Consider the following 17,367-nt stretch of genomic DNA (forward strand, 5'->3'; position numbering starts at 1 on the left):
CCAAGCCAGGTTTCACTTGGGAAAACTCCCCATGGCTCCTCTTTCTGCCTCCTGCCCGTGTCCCTCTGGGCTGCCATCTCCTCCTCCAGTGCCCTCTGGTGAAGGTGTCATCCCTTTGGATGTTCAGGAGATCCCCTCCCATCCTACCAGGCAGATCTGCTTCCCGTGAGATCCCAAGGTCTCTGCAGGGTTTGTTTGGGGTTGTGACATGACAGATGTCACAAGAGCAGTGATCCCCCAGCAGAGCTGGACAAGGTGACAATTCCTGACGTGTTTCTGGAGCTGGGGAGGGCACAACATTGGCACCCCAATCCAGGCTTCCCTCCTGCACCACTTCAGGGTCTGCCTTAGCCAGCAGCATGTTAACAGCACCCAGGGCTGGAAAACAAGCCTGGAATGGTGAATTCCAGAGAAAATACAAAAATGAACCCACTGCTTTGCTCCCTGAATCGTCCCCAATAAACAAAGAGGAGGCAGGGATGATGGAAGCAGGACCAGGAATGTCAGTGGCCTCACTACCCAGTTTCACTGAGTCCTCCTGTGGTGTCACCATCAGTTTTTCAGGAAAAGCTTTGGAGTTCCACGTGCCAAACAAAACACTGGGCAGGAAGGCACAAATTGCAGCCGTGCTTGTGCATTGGAGCCTCCCCTCACTGATTTATGGCTTTTGATGAAGTGATTACAGATGAAAGAAAATATTCCAGGGAACAGGATCTGCATGTTGCCGTGGTCTCGTGCCTGTCACATCCTTCTGGAGGAGTTAGAGCAGGAAACAGAGCAGGAAAAGCACCAGGGTCCCTGGTCAGCAGGCTCTGTACTGGAGCACCAGACAGGACAGCAGCTCCCAGAGCAGCTGTGGCTGCCCAAGGCCAGGCTGGACATGGGGCTCGGAGCCACCTGGGACAGTGGAAGGTGTCCCAGCCAGGGCAGGGTGGCACTAGGGGAGCTCTAAGGTCCCTTCCAGGACCATTCTGGCCTTAGAAAAGCAGTGGAGATCCACAGAAAACCAGGGAGCAGTGGAACAGCGGAGAAGGGAAATGTGGAGGAGGGTCGTCATGAGATTTCTTTGAAAACTCACAGAGAAACCCTTCAGGCATGAGAGATGGAGAGGAGGAAGCACAAAGGCTCTTATTAAGAAACCCGTGAAGTAGATTTTAGAAACTCTGAACCAATCTGAGCAAAGGTAACTCATCTCGTTGGAACTGGGTTGGATCTAGAAGGAAAGGGAAGGATCTAGAAGGAAAGACATTGGTTTGGAAAAGTGCCAGGAGCGGGGCTGCCTGGCACAACAAGGAGCTGGAAACACACGAAATCCTGGGTTACACACGGAGCTCAGGGGGGAGCAGGGACTGACGGGGCCGGGGCTGAGGGAGGGTCCGGAGCTCAGGGGGGAACAGGGACTGACGGGGCCGGGGCTGAGGGAGGGTCCGGAGCTCAGGGGGGAACAGGGACTGACGGGTCCGGAGCTCAGGGGGGAACAGGGACTGACGGGTCCGGAGCTCAGGGGGGAACAGGGACTGACGGGTCCGGAGCTCAGGGGGGAACAGGGACTGACGGGGCCGGGGCTGAGGGAGGGTCCGGAGCTCAGGGGGGAGCAGGGACTGACGGGTCCGGAGCTCAGGGGGGAACAGGGACTGACGGGGCCGGGGCTGAGGGAGGGTCCGGAGCTCAGGGGGGAGCAGGGACTGACGGGGCCGGGGCTGAGGGAGGGTCCGGAGCTCAGGGGGGAGCAGGGACTGACGGGTCCGGAGCTCAGGGGGGAACAGGGACTGACGGGTCCGGAGCTCAGGGGGGAACAGGGACTGACGGGGCCGGGGCTGAGGGAGGGTCCGGAGCTCAGGGGGGAGCAGGGACTGACGGGGCCGGGGCTGAGGGAGGGTCCGGAGCTCAGGGGGGAGCAGGGACTGACGGGTCCGGAGCTCAGGGGGGAACAGGGACTGACGGGGCCGGGGCTCAGGGGGGAACAGGGACTGACGGGTCCGGAGCTCAGGGGGGAACAGGGACTGACGGGGCCGGGGCTGAAGGGAGCAGGGGCTGAGGGGGGAGCGGAGACTGACAGGCCCGGGGCTGAGGGACGAGCGGGGACTGACGGGGCCGGGGCTAAGGGAGAGTCCGGAGCTCAGGGGGGAGCAGGGACTGACGGGGCCGGGGCTGAGGGAGGGTCCGGAGCTCAGGGGGGGAGCAGGGACTGACGGGCCCAGGCTGGAGGTCCGAGTCAGGGGAGCTCGGAGCTCAGGGGGGACAGGGACTGACGGGGCCGGCGAGCTCAGGGGGGAAGCAGGGACTGACGGGTCCGGAGCTCAGGGGGGGACAGGGACTGACGGGGCCGGGGCTCAGGGCACCTATCCCGGTGCCGCCTCAGAGGCGACGCTCGCGCGCCGTTTCCCGCCTTTCGCCCCGGCCGCTCCCCATTGGCCCACACCGGCCGCCGCGCTCTCCCATTGGCTGTGCCGGCAGCGCCCCCCTCGGGCTTGCGCCCTATTGGTCCCCGAGCGCAACGGAACATGCACAGGGCGTCGCCATCGCTACGGCGGCCGGTGCTGGTCAGGCCGCGCGTTCCGCGGAGGCGCGCCGGGCAGCATGGAGGGCGGGCGGCGCGGAGAGGCCGCGGCGGCGGCGGCTGCGGGGGACGGGCCCGCGCCCGTGTTCACCCTGGAGGAGGTGGCGAAGCGGAACTCCAGCCGTGAGGCCTGGCTGGTGATCCACGGGCGCGTCTACGATGTCACCCGTTTCCTGGAGGAGGTGAGGCCTGCAGTGGGGCTGCCCGGCCCGGCCCCTGAGGGGAGCGGGGAGAGCCTGGGGGGTCTGTGGGGCCGGGCGGGCCCTGGAGGGTCGGGGGCTGCCCTGGGGACAGAGATGCCGGGGCCGGGTGCGAGAGGAGGGGGCGAGCAGGCCCGGCCCGGGTTTGGGCGGTCCCGGTGTCCCGGGGGCAGCTCCCCGGGCCGGGCTGTGCGGGCTCTGCCGGGCCTCATGGCCGCGCTTCTGCCGCCGGGGGACGGAGGGGAGGGCGGGTCGCGGTGGGCAGCCGGAGGCTGGGGCTGTGCTGGGCTCCTCTGAGGCAATTCCAGGGTTCCCGGGGAATCTGTTCAGGCAGGTCCCGGGGAGCTGCAGGTTTCCTTCAGTCACGGGGCCTCACTCCGCATCTTGAAGGGTGAGCGGGATCGGGGCACTTTGAATGTGAGGGCTGCGGGGGCACCCCAGAACTCGGAGGAGGAGGTGACAGTGATACCGCAGCCACCACTCTGCTGCCTTCCCCGAGGGGACCTCGCACCCGGGCTTTGCAAACAATGCAGCTTCTGCCAAATCTCCAGTTCTCTTGGCTGTGGGCACAAAAAGTCCTTCAAGACTCGCTGCTTTTGTCTTCTGATTTTGAGAAGGTTGAGAGTGGTGTCCTGACTGTTGAGAGCTGGGAATGGAGTGGGAATAAACAGTAACAAAATAGTAACGCCCAAGGGAATGGCATGAAGTTGTGCTAGGGGAAATTTAGGGTGGATATCACCCCCAGAGGGTGCTGGCACTGCCCAGGCTCCCCAGGGAATGGAAATGGCCCCGAGGCTGCCAGAGCTCCAGGAGCCTTTGGCCAGTGCTGCCAGGGATGCCCAGGGAGGGGTTGTGGGGGGGTCTGTGCAGGGCTGGGGTTGAACTCGATCATCCCTGTGGGCCTCTTCCAACTCAAAATATTCTGTGATTCTGCGGTTCTATGAAAATCTCTAAGGGGTTTATCCCAGTTTAAAGTAACAGCAGAGATTTTGTGGCGTTTACAGGACAATGTACAAAGGTTGGGCTGAACCAGCTCCAAAGAAGACACTTCATGCACTTGTTCCAGCTTGTTGACTCTGCTGGACTGAATTCAACTCTGGTTTCCCTCCAGGCCCACATGGTTGAATCCTGTGTGCTGTGCAGTGACAGAGCTGCTGTGGAGAGGGTACAGGTGCATCAGGCAGGAGGGGGTGATCACTGGCAGCTGGAGGTTGTGCCTTGCTCTGCAGCTCTCAGTATTTATTCATAAAGTTGGACACAATCTGGTTTCTTCTTGGTCCAGAAAATGACCGAACCACAGTATTGTCCAGGCTGGAGAATCCCTCCCAGACCATGGAGTCCAACCTGTGCTCAATCCCTACAATCCCCACCTTGTCCCCAGCACTGAGTGCCACCTCCAGGTGTTCGTTGGACACCTCCAGGGATGGGGACTCCAAACCTCCCTGGGCAGCCCCTGCCCATGAACAACCCTTTCCATTATGAAATTCCTGCTGGTGTCCAACCTGAGCCTCCCCTGGCACAGCTTGAAGCTGTTTCCCCTTGTCCTGTCCCTGTTCCCTGGGAGCAGAGCCCCATCCTCTGGCTGTCCCCTCCTGGCAGGGAGCTGTGGACAAGCAAAGGATCCCCCCCTGAGCCTCCTTTTCTGCAGGCAGGGCAGTTTGGTGGGATGAGATGTGCAAGGTGGAAGCAGGACAGTTGGGTGGGAGGGAGTTGTGGGTGCTCAAAGGCTAAATAGATGGAAGGGAAGACCAGGCAAAAACTTGGAAAATGCATTCACAGCTGGTTTCTCAATAAGAAAATGCTTGGTGGGAGTATAGGAAGAGCCAGAATGAGCTAGAGCTTGGGACAGCAGCTGCAGGAGCTGCAAATCTTGTCTTACACTTGTCTCTGCTGTGATTCAGAGTGGGGACACTGCAGGGACGTTGAGTCTTCACCTCAGTGTTCTCTAAGATGGAGTCTGGGACCTGCTCCTTGGGGCACCTTTGGAATTTTAAGTGAGCCCAGAAAAACACTTCAGTCCCTCCAGCAAGCCAGGTTTAGCAGTGCCCTGAGTGTCACCTTGAGATGGTGTTTCACCCTGAGATGATATTTCACTCTGTCCTTTCCAGGCCCTTTTTCCCATTTGCCATAAAAAGACTTACTTGGACAGGGGAGAGGGAGAAGAAAAAGGGCACTGTTGAGCTGTGCCAGCGTGGCTAACACAACACTGGGCTGTGCACACCCCTTGCTGGCAAGGGTGACACAGGGGAGCTGTGTAGATCAAGGCCTAATTTATTGCCAAAAATCCTCTTTGTATGTGTTACCCTCTGGAGTGCTGGGGAGCCCCGTGCAGAGTGCTGGAACCAGCAGTGCTTGTCTGCTTTGGAGCTGCAGAGTGCTGGAACCAGCAGTGCTTGTCTGCTTTGGAGCTGCAGAGTGCTGGAACCAGCAGTGCTTGTCTGCTCTGGAGCTGCAGAGTGCTGGAACCAGCAGTGCTTGTCTGCTTTGGAGCTGCAGAGTGCTGGAACCAGCAGTGCTTGTCTGCTCTGGAGCTGCAGAGTGCTGGAACCAGCAGTGCTTGTCTGCTCTGGAGCTGCAGAGTGCTGGAACCAGCAGTGCTTGTCTGCTTTGGAGCTGCAGAGTGCTGGAACCAGCAGTGCTTGTCTGCTTTGTAGCTGCAGAGTGCTGGAACCAGCAGTGCTTGTCTGCTCTGGAGCTGCAGAGTGCTGGAACCAGCAGTGCTTGTCTGCTTTGGAGCTGCAGAGTGCTGGAACCAGCAGTGCTTGTCTGCTTTGGAGCTGCAGAGTGCTGGAACCAGCAGTGCTTGTCTGCTTTGGAGCTGCAGAGTGCTGGAACCAGCAGTGCTTGTCTGCTTTGGAGCTGCAGAGCTCAGGGCCTGTCGCGTGTCCCCCTGGCCGTGTGGTCACTGAGCAGGGGCTGGTTGGTGGCTGCCCTTCCTGGCCTTTGCTCGCAGATCTGGCTGGCGTTGCTGAGAGTGCTGGCACGTTCTGTGGGTGGGGTTGTGCAATCCTGAAGAAGTCATCGCTGAAAGGCTGAATTTGACTTCACAATTCCTGCAAATTACACACTGCAGGTCAGCCAACCCGAAATCCGCGTGCTGCTGGAAGTGTAGGCCAGTTAAAGTTTCCAGTTCACATTCTGTGTAATAGGAGTAACAAGACATCTGTCACATAACAAAATTTACTGAACTGTAAGAACACGAACCAAATCCAGGCGATGTGCAAAGACAGTAGCTGAAGTGCAGCAGGTGTTCCTGGGAGATGCAATCTCCTGTGCTCCAGAGAGCCTGTGAGTGCCTGAAATGAAATGGGATTACTTTAAAATTTAAGAGAGCCTTATGGTGATCTATTTTGTCCCAGATCTGGGTAACTGGACCACACCAGGATACCTGTTACTGCTCCTGGTTGCAGTGGTCTAGATAAGCACGTGCAGGCTGTGTGCTTGGGGTGAGTGGGGGTGGAGAGAGGCAGCTGCACCTCCTGCAGGTGCTCTGGGGTCTGTCAGGCTCACACCTCACCACAACGGTATCAAAATCTGAGCTTTTAACTTGTGCACAATCTGTAAGAGACTTATTTATGGTCCTGGTGGAGGGATACAGTTTCTGTCCATTTTCACATATGACTGGGGGAGTCTGGAGATCCACATTTCTCCAGGAAGCTCTCGTGTCTGTTATCTGAGCCCACAAGCCACAGCAGCCCCCACAGCTCCGTGTCTCAGCACATGCTGTCGTTCCTGATCCCCATGATAAGTGTGCAGGAATCCATTTCCAGTTCCCAGGTGGAAGGAGCCTGACCCAAATGGCTCAGCTGGTTTCAAGTATAGTGTTCTTCAAGAGAAGGAGGAGCACGTCTGAGTTTCCTCATGCTGACTTGCTCCAGCTTGGCAGAAGTGTTTTTGGAAAACCTTTTCCCTGCCTCACAACTAGTGCTGTGCAGGATGCGTGGCTCATTCCAGGTGACTGCTTGTCCTTGCTTCTGGCTTGGATGGAGCTGGTACATGGTTATTGCACAGGAAAACTCTTCCCTCTCCTGGTTTATTTCTTCAGCTCTGAGCACTAGGGATGAAGGTTTCACCCCTCCTCAACCTGGTGTTCTTATCTCTTACCTGACACAGTGATCTAATTAGTCCTGGAGCTTAGTGTTGCTGCTGAGCTCGTTTGTGTCTCCAGCAGGTCTGTACCAGCAGTTCCCAGCCAGACATTTGCAGACAGGTTCTTGGGGCTTGTGGGGAGGGGACTCCTGGCTCTCTCCCTGTGGAAGTTTGGGATGTGCTCCTTGAGGCCTTTGCTGTGTGCCCTCAGTTCCAAGCCACTTTTAGTCCCTGCGTGTGCTGAGGGTCCAGTGACACAGAGAACCCAGTTTCATTGTCGCCTCTCTCCTTCTGGTTTGCTTTTGGCTGTTTCTTGTCAGAAAGGGACATTTTCCAGCCATTGTTTCCCCTGAAGTAGTCTTCCTCCCCCCCATAGTTTGCAACACTGTTTCCATGTTTTCCTGCAGCGGCTGAGCTGCAGATTTGGGCAGTTTTGTGGCAGAGTCCGTGACTTCCTGTACAAATAGTGTGGGTTTACATTTGCTGGGCTAGGACAAGGTAGGAATTGTTTGGCTGCAGCGGTGCTGTCTGGAGGACAGAGCCCTTCAGAAATAGGAGATGCCAAAATATTTTGAAAGTTTTTTCTTTTAGTCTTGGAGATTGCAGTGAAAGACAGATGTGCACGAATAAATAATTGTGGATTTAGCAAGTGCATAGAAAGGCTTCAGAGCCAGAGATGTAAAGAAGACTGAACTTTACTGTTCTCCTTCTCTCTTGAATTTTATCTTTCCTCTTGTCTCTTGCCTGTGGAGAGGCTGGATGTCACTGAAAGATCCACTTCACGTTCCCTCTTGCTGCAGGGTTTTGTCCATCCTTGTAGGGTAAATTATTAGGAAAAGAAGGCTGTCTGCTTAAAATGCAGGTCTTTTTCTGTCTGAAATATGAGATTTCTGGTGAGGCAACCTTAAGGAGTTACTCTGAAACTCTTAGATAAATGGGCAGCTCTTCAGTGAATCCTAGCTGGAGACTGGACAGAACAGATAAAATCCAGCAGTCCCTGATCTGACTCCTCTGGATCAAGCGAGCCTGAGGGTTGGTGTGGGACAAGGGACAGCCAGAAGAGCTGCAGCTGGACACAGGGAATGAGCCATGGAGCCTCACCTGGTGCCCCAGCTCAGCCACTTGATAACTGCCTGTGACAAACTGTGTCCCTCCACTTTGCCCTTTGTGGCTCCTGAGGAAGCTCTTTGTTGGTTTGGTGACATATCTGGACAACAAAGGGCTTTATTCCAAATAAGGAGCTCTGATAGAGGATTGCAGGATTGCCTGCAGCAACCACCGCAGCCACCAAGGGGGCTGGTTTGTGTCCACCCTGTTTGGTACGAGGTGGGATGGCCTGGAGGGAATATTCAGACTTTTGGCAGCAAAAGCAGATGAACTGAAGGAAGGGAGGGGGTGGCAACTGCTCTGTGTCTGTGGGAAGTAGAAGGATATGACAGAGAGAAGCAGGTGTGTTGGTCCTTTGATCTGAAATGTAGCCCAGCGTCTCTTCCCCAATTCAGGGCTGGCTGCCTGAAGTCCTGGAAAACTGGGTTAGTCCCTGTGAGTGCCCTGGGATGTGTGACCACTTCATTGGTGTAACTGGGTTAGCTGGTGGTTCACACTCAGGCTGTAAAGAGATTGGCCTTTGCTAGGTCTGTGGTCAGTGCTTTCCATTGCCAGGCTATTCCTGAAATTGTGACATTGACAGTGGAGAGAGCCCAGCCCACCAGAGACAAGAGAGCCACACCCGGGTTTGTGCCACTTCATCCCATCTGAGAGTCAGCTGTGACTGCTGCCACCCACAGCAGTGGCACTGCTGCTGTGGAGCTCCCTGGGGCTTTGGCTGTTGTAGCTCTGGATTTCTGAAATCAGTGTATGATATTAAACAGTATAATTTTTGTGGTACTTTGTGATTTCCTCCCCCCATGTCACTGGTGGTTGCACACAGGATCAAGGTCAGTATTGCACACCTGTGCGCAGAGTCAGCCAAACATCATTTTTGTAGTACCTGAAGAAGTAGAATATCCTTTTCTCCAGTGGTGTCTGTGAATTCCTGAGGAACTGAACAACTGGACAATTCAACCTCTGGCAAATTTTATTGATAGTGTTGCTTGAGGCATCCAGCAGTGGGGTTGGGAGGAAGGCTGATGACATCCTCACTGCCTTTCTGCATCCAGCCCTTGGCTCACCTGGACTCTTCTCTTCCAGCACCCAGGTGGAGAAGAGGTGTTGCTTGAGCAAGCTGGCAGAGATGCCACAGAGAGCTTTGAAGATGTGGGACATTCCACAGATGCCAGGGAAATGCTGAAGCAGTACTACATTGGAGAGGTCCACCCGGTGAGTGCCTCCTCCGGTGAGTGTAACCCCCAAACAAATATACCAGGGTGTATCTTGTGAAATAAGTCAGTAGTTGAGGGGCTCAGGCAGTCCCTGTGTTGTCCAGGGTTTCTGTTGGGGAAACTGAACTAAATTAGTCTTCTCCTACCACCATTCAGAACAGATTTCTCACTTCATTTAAATCGGGGCACTTAAGCTGAATTCATGGGTTCCCTCTGTAGCTGGTGGAAGCATAATCCACCTTTGCGTTGTAATTCAGAGCTCAGGAGGGTGAGAGTTCCCAGGGGCACAAACACCTTTCTGCCTGCCTTTGGGTGCCAAAGGAAGGACTTCTTTGAAAACTGAGCCCAGGCAATTACCTTTGTACAGAACAATTCCCTCATAAAGGCTGCAGCCTCCCTTTGAAGTCAGCACTTACCTCTTTCTTCTTCTTTTTCCGCCTGACAGAATGATCGTGAAAAGGAAGGTTCTAAGGTAAGCTGTCAGTGTTTCAGTTTTCTGCTTTTATTTAATGTCACATGTCTTTTGGAGGCCTTTTCCCCCCTCTTTTTTCCTGTGGAGCTTGTGGCTTTATGTTTACGCAAACTACACGCAAATAAATTTCCCAAGCAAATTCTACCTTTGTTTTTGTTCTGAACCTCAGTGGGCACCTCAGTGTGAAATTGGAAGTGAGTTTTTGTGCCCTTTCTCTGCTGGCAGCAGTGATGTTTTTTCCACACCTTGAGCCACACACCATTTTTTGCATTTCTGGCTGTGTCCTGACCACGGAACTGGTTTTCTTGTTGTTCCCTCCGAGCCAGGAGACAGCAACAGGGGCTGGCTGGCAAACAGGAATTCTCTGTTAACTGCCTCAGGGATCAGTGGTGTTGCTTAACACTCAGGTACTTCTGGACTAGAACAGGGCAGAGTGTTGCAAAAATGCCTTTGGAAGGGATGGGGAGAGGGAAAAGGCAATAAATAGAATCCCAGCTGGGAGGTAAACATGTGCTTTGCAGCTGTCTGGGCTGGGAGGCCTGGACAGGGCATAGCTCTGCCTTCAAGAAGGCTTTCAGGAGATGTTCCTCTGAGCAGGACCACTTGCAGAGCAGCAGGAATCCAGAAGGGAACTGTCTGCAGAGAAATCGAGGATAACTCAGGCTGGGTGAAGCCTTTGCTTAGATATGGAGCTGTGTGATTGTGTACATATTCACCTTAAAATTTATTGTTTCGTTCAACTCCAATTCATAAACACATGCTGAAAATGTGCACAGAAATCAGTGATGATCAGAGTAGCTCCCTTGGATCTGAGTTAAATACTTTATTAAAGTGTTTTTCTCTTCTGATCACTAAGTCCAGCATGTTACGCACAGCTGAGGGCTCTCTCCAGAGCGCATCATCTGTAGTAAAGGAGGTTCCAGTGTAATTTAAAAATGGCAGCAAGAGAGAGAATCACTAATGTACAAATAAATAAGGGGGAAGCACAAAACCACCCCAAAACCGTGATGTAATAAGTAAGGCCTTTTTTTGAGAGGGGTGCAAGTTCCAGCATGAAGCTGGTGACTGGGTGGGACCGATTGGATTGATGGAAAGAACATGAAGATGACAGCAAACATCCCCAAAAACATCCACACTGGTGACAGGGGGTGTTTGGGAGAGGAGGGTTATTTTCCCTCCGTATTTGTAATCACATGTTCAGGCTTGTCTTATTAGCACATGTTTAATGTTTCTTTGTTTCCCTGCTAACTCACTCTTTCCTCCTCCAGAATCCAAGTAGGACATCCTCAGGCCAAACCAGGTATAGTATCTCCTGAAAATAAGAGTGAGAAATGGAGGGGTTGGGACCCTGTTTGTGGTGCTGCATATGAACTCCAAAGGGCAGGCAAATCCCTGGGGATGTACTGCAGTGTCCTGGCAAGCAGATACTCCAAAGCAAGTGCCAGAGTGTGCACCTCCCTTGCTGGATGTGAGCCCGGCTCTGCTCTGTGCTGGGCAGAACCAGCATGCCAGTGTTGGGAATTCTCTGGCCCATGTGCTGGTGTTGCATGGTGCTGACTGCATCTCTGTAACCACAGCAGGTTTTTGGGTGGTTGCTGTGGGCCCAGGGGTGGCACAACGCAGTGATGGGTGGGTTTTTGGAGGATTTTACCATGATCAGCCCAGTCTCGTTGAAAATCCTTAAAACCAGCTCAGGGCCTTGCTCTCCTGCAGCTCCTGCAGAAGGTTTTGTTCAGGAGGCTGCTGAGAATGAGCCTCTGGAGCCTGAGCAAGGCAGATTTACTGGGGCACAGCTGTAGCTGTTGCCATCCTTGAGTCAACAGTGCTGTTTGTACAACACAAATTACAGCCTGACTTATTTAAGGAAAATAAAACCAAACCAACAACAAACCCCCCCCACTGGTCTCTGGATGTGCCAAGCTGGAAACTTCAGCTGCTATTTTATAAGGCACGAGGCCACTCTTGGGCCTCTTGTGGGGGCTGGCAGAGCCTGTGCCTGAGGACAGTGGGGCCTGCCCCAGCTGTGGCCACGGTCAGGGGCCAACCTGTGGGTACAGCTCCCAGGCATTCCCTGGATGTGTAACAAGGGATGAATATTGGGAATGGATTATTAACTGGATGCTTTCTTCTGGTTTCTGTGGTGCGTGCGTTTTAGTTTGTTGTTTCTTTTTCTCTCCCCATAGTTTCTGGTCGACATGGTTGATCCCCATCTTTGGAGCACTGGTCTTAGGTTTAATGTATCGTTATTACATGGCAGATGGGAAAAGCTCCTGAGCTGGCCTTGCTGGGGCCTCAGACAGCCTGAAAAGAGGGAGAGAGAGTGTGTATGTGCAACACGTGGAGTTCTGCTGCCCTTAGCCTTCCTGCCTTGCTTTTAGCTCTGAGTCTGTCAAGTGATGTTGATATCCATGGGACCAAGCTAATTCCAAACTCTATCCTAACTCTGGGACCCACAGATCTGTCGTACTTCCCTCTTGCAGTGGCAGGGAAGGAGGAACTTCTGTTATTCCCTGACCTTGGTGTGGTGTCCCTCGTGCTCTCTCTCGCTCTCTCTCGCTCTCTGACGTAACCCCCAGACACCCTTTTCTCTCAATGCCTTTGCATTAAGCCAGACACCATGAAAGAGCTGCCCTGGGCCTGTGGCTCTGCCTCAGCCCTTCACACAGTTGGGAATCATCTGCCAGTTGTCTCCAGCCCTTGCCAGAAAAGATGTCCAGAGTTTGGTTCTGCAAGCACGTTCCCAGAGCGTGCGGGCAACACTAATTGGAGCGGCACGGAGTTGTTGGTTTGGCCACCTCTTTCTGTTCCTGTCTGTTTTTAACGGTTAAACAAATACATGGATTTTAAAAGTGATTCCGTTCATTTTGTAATATTTGTACTTGTCCCTTTGGAATGTATATCCTGTGAACAACTTATACTGAATCCTGGTTGGTTTGGGTGTTTTGTGCTGTGCGTGGCAAAGCCAGTGGGAACTGGCGTGTGGCTTCTGGAAATGCAGATTCTTCTTTCTCCCTGAGGTCATGATCTGACACATGTATGGGAAACTAAACTCATTCTTATGTACTGTGAATGTGCACCAGATGGGGGAAACAATTAAATCTGGTCTCTTCTCCCAAAATGGAAAGGGAAAAAAAATCCATTTGGGATTGTGGATAATGCTGGTTTTGTCTGGGAATAGAGGAGAGTATTTCCCTCTTGCCCTGTTTTTGTGTGTTGTGCAGTTGGCCTTGAAGTGCAGACAGTGCACAGTTTGCTTCCTGTGCTCAGGCAGGAACCTTTCCAGCTCTTCCAGCACACTGATCTGGGGCTTTGGGATCTGCTAAATAAAAGGAAGTGGTGTCCTGGTGCCCTCTGCCCTTCAGCAGGGCTGTGCCACTTACACTGACTCCCAATCCAGATCTCCAGCACAGCTGATCATCCCCTGGATTGCAGCAAAAAAGGCAGTGATACCCTGGGGTCCTGCTGTGAAAACCTCCCATGGGTTATGGGGATTCTTCTCTCTTCCACAAAACTACCGTGTCCTCCAAAGGTTGTGTAGAAGAAATTCTTGGATGTAGAATTACACTCTGCTTTTTAAAAGTGAAGGCCAGGAACCTTGGAGTAAGAGTACTGCCAGGGCTTCACATGTAACACAGATTTGAGAACCATGAGCTCAGTTTGGGGAAGTTTAGAGTGGATTTTGTATTAAGGAAAGGTTTTGAAGCTGGAAGGCAGATGTTGGCAACAATATCACCCTGCTGAGTTGAGGTTGTTCAGGGCAGTGCAAAATTCCACAAAGGTCAGCTAGTTTTGGATCCAGGAGCACCAGGCTTGCCTGAGGAACAGGGCAGGTGTGATGCTGTAAACACACCTCTTTTCTCCATAGGTAGCACTTTTACCTGGATTTAGACTAATTCTCTTTTCCTGGCAGTGGTCTACATTCAGTTGTATTTCGGCTGCTCTAAAGAACTTCTTGCCATTATTGACCCTTGCTATGAGCCCTTGATGCTCCACTGTTGTCCATTCCCATGTGTTATGGAACCTTTTTTTCCTCTTAATGGATTAATTGCCTAGGGGAGACTCTCGGTCTTGTTCCAAGGCTTCTTGGAGCTGGTAAGATCCTTGTCCAGTGCCTTGTGAGACCCCAAGTAGCCTCTGTCTGCACATGTGCCAGCTCCTCAGAGACCTCAGGGTGCTTGAGATGCATTTGCAGAAGTCACATGGAAGTCTCCTCACTTCTCCATTAATGACAAGGGGCAGCATGTCTGGGATGGAGATGGCTGGAGAGAGCCCAGTGCTTCCTGGGTGTCCTCTGGTGTGGTGGTGAAGCTGCCTCTTCTCATTCCCTTCCTGGCTCAAGGATGGGTCCCACAGGTGTGAAAGGGCCCGGGCAGCAAGGGAGGCATTAGCAAAGCTTGTTTACTCACTTTGTGTAAGGATTCCAAGAGGCAGCTGCCCAGCTCTGTCCCCACGCTGAACCCGCACAGCCCGTGTTTGCTGCCAGGTCTCCGCACAATGCCGGGACAAAGCCGGCTCAGCTTTCACCCCACAGAAACCTCTGTGGGTGGAATTCAATCTGGGCTGTGCTCCGCTTCCTTCAGGTGCTGCGGAGGAGAGGTTGAGGAGGAGCTGGAAATACGAGCACGGAGGCAGCTCCTGTGGTTAATGTGAGCTCGGCAGGGCTGCCTGGGAGTGCAGTGCCGGCCTTTTCTGCCTCTCCACCACCCTGAGTTCCTTGATGACGCAGAGTGTAACTGTTAATTGGGCTGATGGCTTGTGGAGGAGGGTTGGGAGGTCTGAGGGTGTTCCTGGGGGAAGTTGGTGCATATTCCGTGATGCAGGCACCCACAAAATGCCATTTCTTGTACCTGGAGATTGTCTGCCTGGCGGGAGGTGCCAGGCTGTGTGTTTGCTGTGTTCAATAAACTCATTGTTATAAACAAACAGGTACAGGATCTTGTGTTCCCCCAGGTGCGGGATGTTAGGTACTCCATCCTTGTTACCCTGGAGTGTGTAACCCCCATGTTGCAGGGCTCAAATATCCAGTGGTGGTGAGTTGTGGCAGACAAGGGATTTGCCTTCCTGTTGGTAGAGCAAAAATCTTCTCCTTGGCAGAAGCTGGTGCTGAGCCTGTGCCAAGGGTGATTAGCAGCATGGGTGGCCGAGAGACCCGATGGTCCCTGTGGGTGTTGGGGAAGCAGCAGTTTGGGGCTAAGCACTGCACAAGTAGCTCCTGAGTCCATACAATATTCCATGCTGTGATTACAATGGAAGTTTGAAAAACTGCAGCAGGGCAGCTCCCTGCATCACCCTGATAATCCCAGTCACCCCTTTGGAAGTGCTGTGAGCAGGTGGCAAAGTAGTCATGGGCATGGGTTTTCTCTGGAAGAACCCACATGGTGTGTGACAATGGCACCACTGCCCTGTGGTCCCAGGGCTCCCATGCTCACACCTCCACGAGAAGAGTGTGTAGGAGGGCTGTTTTCAATGAAAAGATGACATGGAGACCATAGATTTTGTGTCCTATTTGCATGTCTGCTCATAAAAGGATGTAGCATCCCACTCCCATGGCTGTCAGCAGAATCAGGCTCTTAAATTTTGCCTAACTATGGATCTCACGGTACCCTAAGCAGTTTCAGGGCAGCAGTACCTGGTTGGAGCCTCACAGGAGGGAGCTGGAGGTCAGCAAGGTGCTGACTGGGGAAAAGGGCATGGAAAATCAATGGGAACATCTGCTTTGGTCCTGGATTTCAGTGGAGATAATGTAGGGAAAAAGGGCATGAACTGAGTGGGAAGTGCAAGTTTTGGGGAGGAACATTGGGCTTTGTGTTCTTGGCAAGGACTGTCTGACTGTAAACTTTATTTATCTTTGATCAAGAGGAATTAGATCCAAAAATCAGAGAAATAAACAAGATTTTAGAACTATTTTTAAATCTGCTTCCAAGCGCTGCGGGGTCAGTACTGCACTTGGTCCTGCTCCTCTGAGCACTGAGGATTTGCAGGGTGTCTGAGACAGAGATGGTAAAATTCAGGGGCCAATGGGCCCCAGAAGAGTCCTGACACAGCCAACTTGTGTTTGCACATGACAGCTCCCACTGGCACTGGGAGGCTATGGTGGCTTTATTCCAGGATTAAATGGAAAGACCCTGTTAATGGGATTTACATGTCCCCTCTGTTTTTAAAACCCTCGTGAACCAGGAATGCTTTCAGGACACCAGCAAATCCCGTGCACCTAAAGCTGGACCTTGCCCAGCGTCGGCCCCACAGCCAAGTGTCCTGTTCCCTGTCACCAGCATGGGGACAGGGGGACGGTGTCTCCTGCCAGTAGTAACTGCCCTGCACAACCCCGGTGCCTCCATCACGAGGGTGAAGTCAACGCCAATGTCACACGCTGGTGTCACACGCTGGTGTCACCCGCACCGTGTTGTCTCTCCTCCAGGGACACCACTAACAGAAATTACTATAAAACAGGTTTCCTGCCAGCCTCGGCAGCTCTAATGAGTCAGGAAGTCGTAAGTAATCTGGGAATAGGGGAACTGTTGACAGAGCCTAATTATTTTCTGACAGTCTTTCTAACACCGCTAGAAAATAAAACACCTACGTCGGCTCTGGAATCGCAGACGGGGTTAGTGATATTCTGCAGGCACCTGCTAATTTGTCCCCACGATCCCGGTTTAGGCTCCTTCCCCCTCACACCTGCTGCTCTCCGGCTGCTTCTGCAGGAAGAGGCACTTTATAATAAAGAGAGAAAATACCTCAATGACACAGAACTGCTGCAGCCTGCTCCCACGGCTTTTCCATGTTCTGGGGCCCACAAGAGGAGTTTTATGGCTCTGACTGGATCCCAGGAAATCTTGTACATGTGCTTTGTTGACCTGCCTCAGTGTGGTTATTCCCCTCAGTCCTGCTGCTCTGTGCTGCACCATGGACTGACTAATCATTTATTTAGTCCTTTAAGTTCTTATTGTCCAGGACTGTTTGGTCCTCCTAAAAAAAGCCAAATTATTTATTCTTTCTCCAAATTTGGGCTTTCCCCATTGCCTCCCTGTCTTGGAATGCTGGGAGCAGCAGGGCCTCTCTCCTTTCCAGCTGTTACCAGGGCAGTGCTTTGGAGGTTCCCCAGGCTGCGTGAGCACAGGTGGGATTGCACAGCCAGGCTGCTCCTGCCTTGCTCCATGGAGCACCAGGACTCCTTTTTTCTCAGTTTTGACCTCTGTTCTGTGTTGTTATTTGTGGTGTCCCAGCTCTGCCCTTCCCAGGACTCTGCAAAGCTCTTCACAGCCAAACACGCTCCAGCAGCTGTCATGGAGCTGCTACTGCTGGGCCAGCAGCGCCCGGGCTTTCGGCGCTGTCCTTTGCCCAGCCGTGGAAGCCTGTGTCTCCCAAAGGCACCTTCTCTATCCTGAACTGCTCCATCACTGAGCACTCTGTCTCAGAGTGCTCTCTCTGTTTTCCTTCCTCACCACAGCCCGTCTGGCGGTGGCACCTTCTCCAAGAGCCTCTGTCTTCCTCAACATTCAGACCGGAGGTGAGTATAGCACAACCTTACATTGTTTTCCCTGGGTGCTTCCCAAACAATTCAGTTTTGTAGTGCCAGATTAGCAGTAGCTCTGCCTCCCCTCATGGACAGACATTCCTCCCTCCCTTGCAAGGCAGGACAATTCCTGCCTGGTGCAGGTGAATCCCCCTTTCCTTCTGAAATCATCAGGTTTGAGATTGCCAAAGGGGAACCTTTCCCTTCAGCTC

The 17,367-nt window shown here is 53.1% G+C and overlaps 1 protein-coding gene across 1 annotated transcript; it reads left to right on the forward strand.

Moving 5' to 3' along the window:
* The first annotated feature begins 2,562 nt into the window (after window positions 1-2,562).
* LOC103816773 (cytochrome b5) lies at window positions 2,563-12,495 on the forward strand. The gene is made up of 5 exons (XM_009090796.4): window positions 2,563-2,742; window positions 9,040-9,168; window positions 9,616-9,642; window positions 10,911-10,942; window positions 11,826-12,495. Exons 1-5 carry the CDS (start codon window positions 2,581-2,583, stop codon window positions 11,914-11,916), a joined length of 441 nt encoding a protein of 146 aa, XP_009089044.2. The 5' UTR covers window positions 2,563-2,580; the 3' UTR covers window positions 11,917-12,495.
* Window positions 12,496-17,367: the final 4,872 nt, after the last annotated feature.

This window comes from Serinus canaria, chromosome 11 (assembly GCF_022539315.1).
Source record: "Serinus canaria isolate serCan28SL12 chromosome 11, serCan2020, whole genome shotgun sequence".
NCBI lineage: Eukaryota > Metazoa > Chordata > Aves > Passeriformes > Fringillidae > Serinus > Serinus canaria.

Excerpts from the sequence above, each read along its gene's own strand:
- LOC103816773 (XM_009090796.4), top strand. The coding sequence starts at position 2,581 with ATGGAGGGCGGGCGGCGCGGAGAGGCCGCGGCGGCGGCGGCTGCGGGG. Across the intron at positions 2,743-9,039 it reads TCACCCGTTTCCTGGAGGAG|CACCCAGGTGGAGAAGAGGT; the intron begins GTGAGGCCTGCA and ends CTTCTCTTCCAG. Across the intron at positions 9,643-10,910 it reads GTGAAAAGGAAGGTTCTAAG|AATCCAAGTAGGACATCCTC; the intron begins GTAAGCTGTCAG and ends TTCCTCCTCCAG.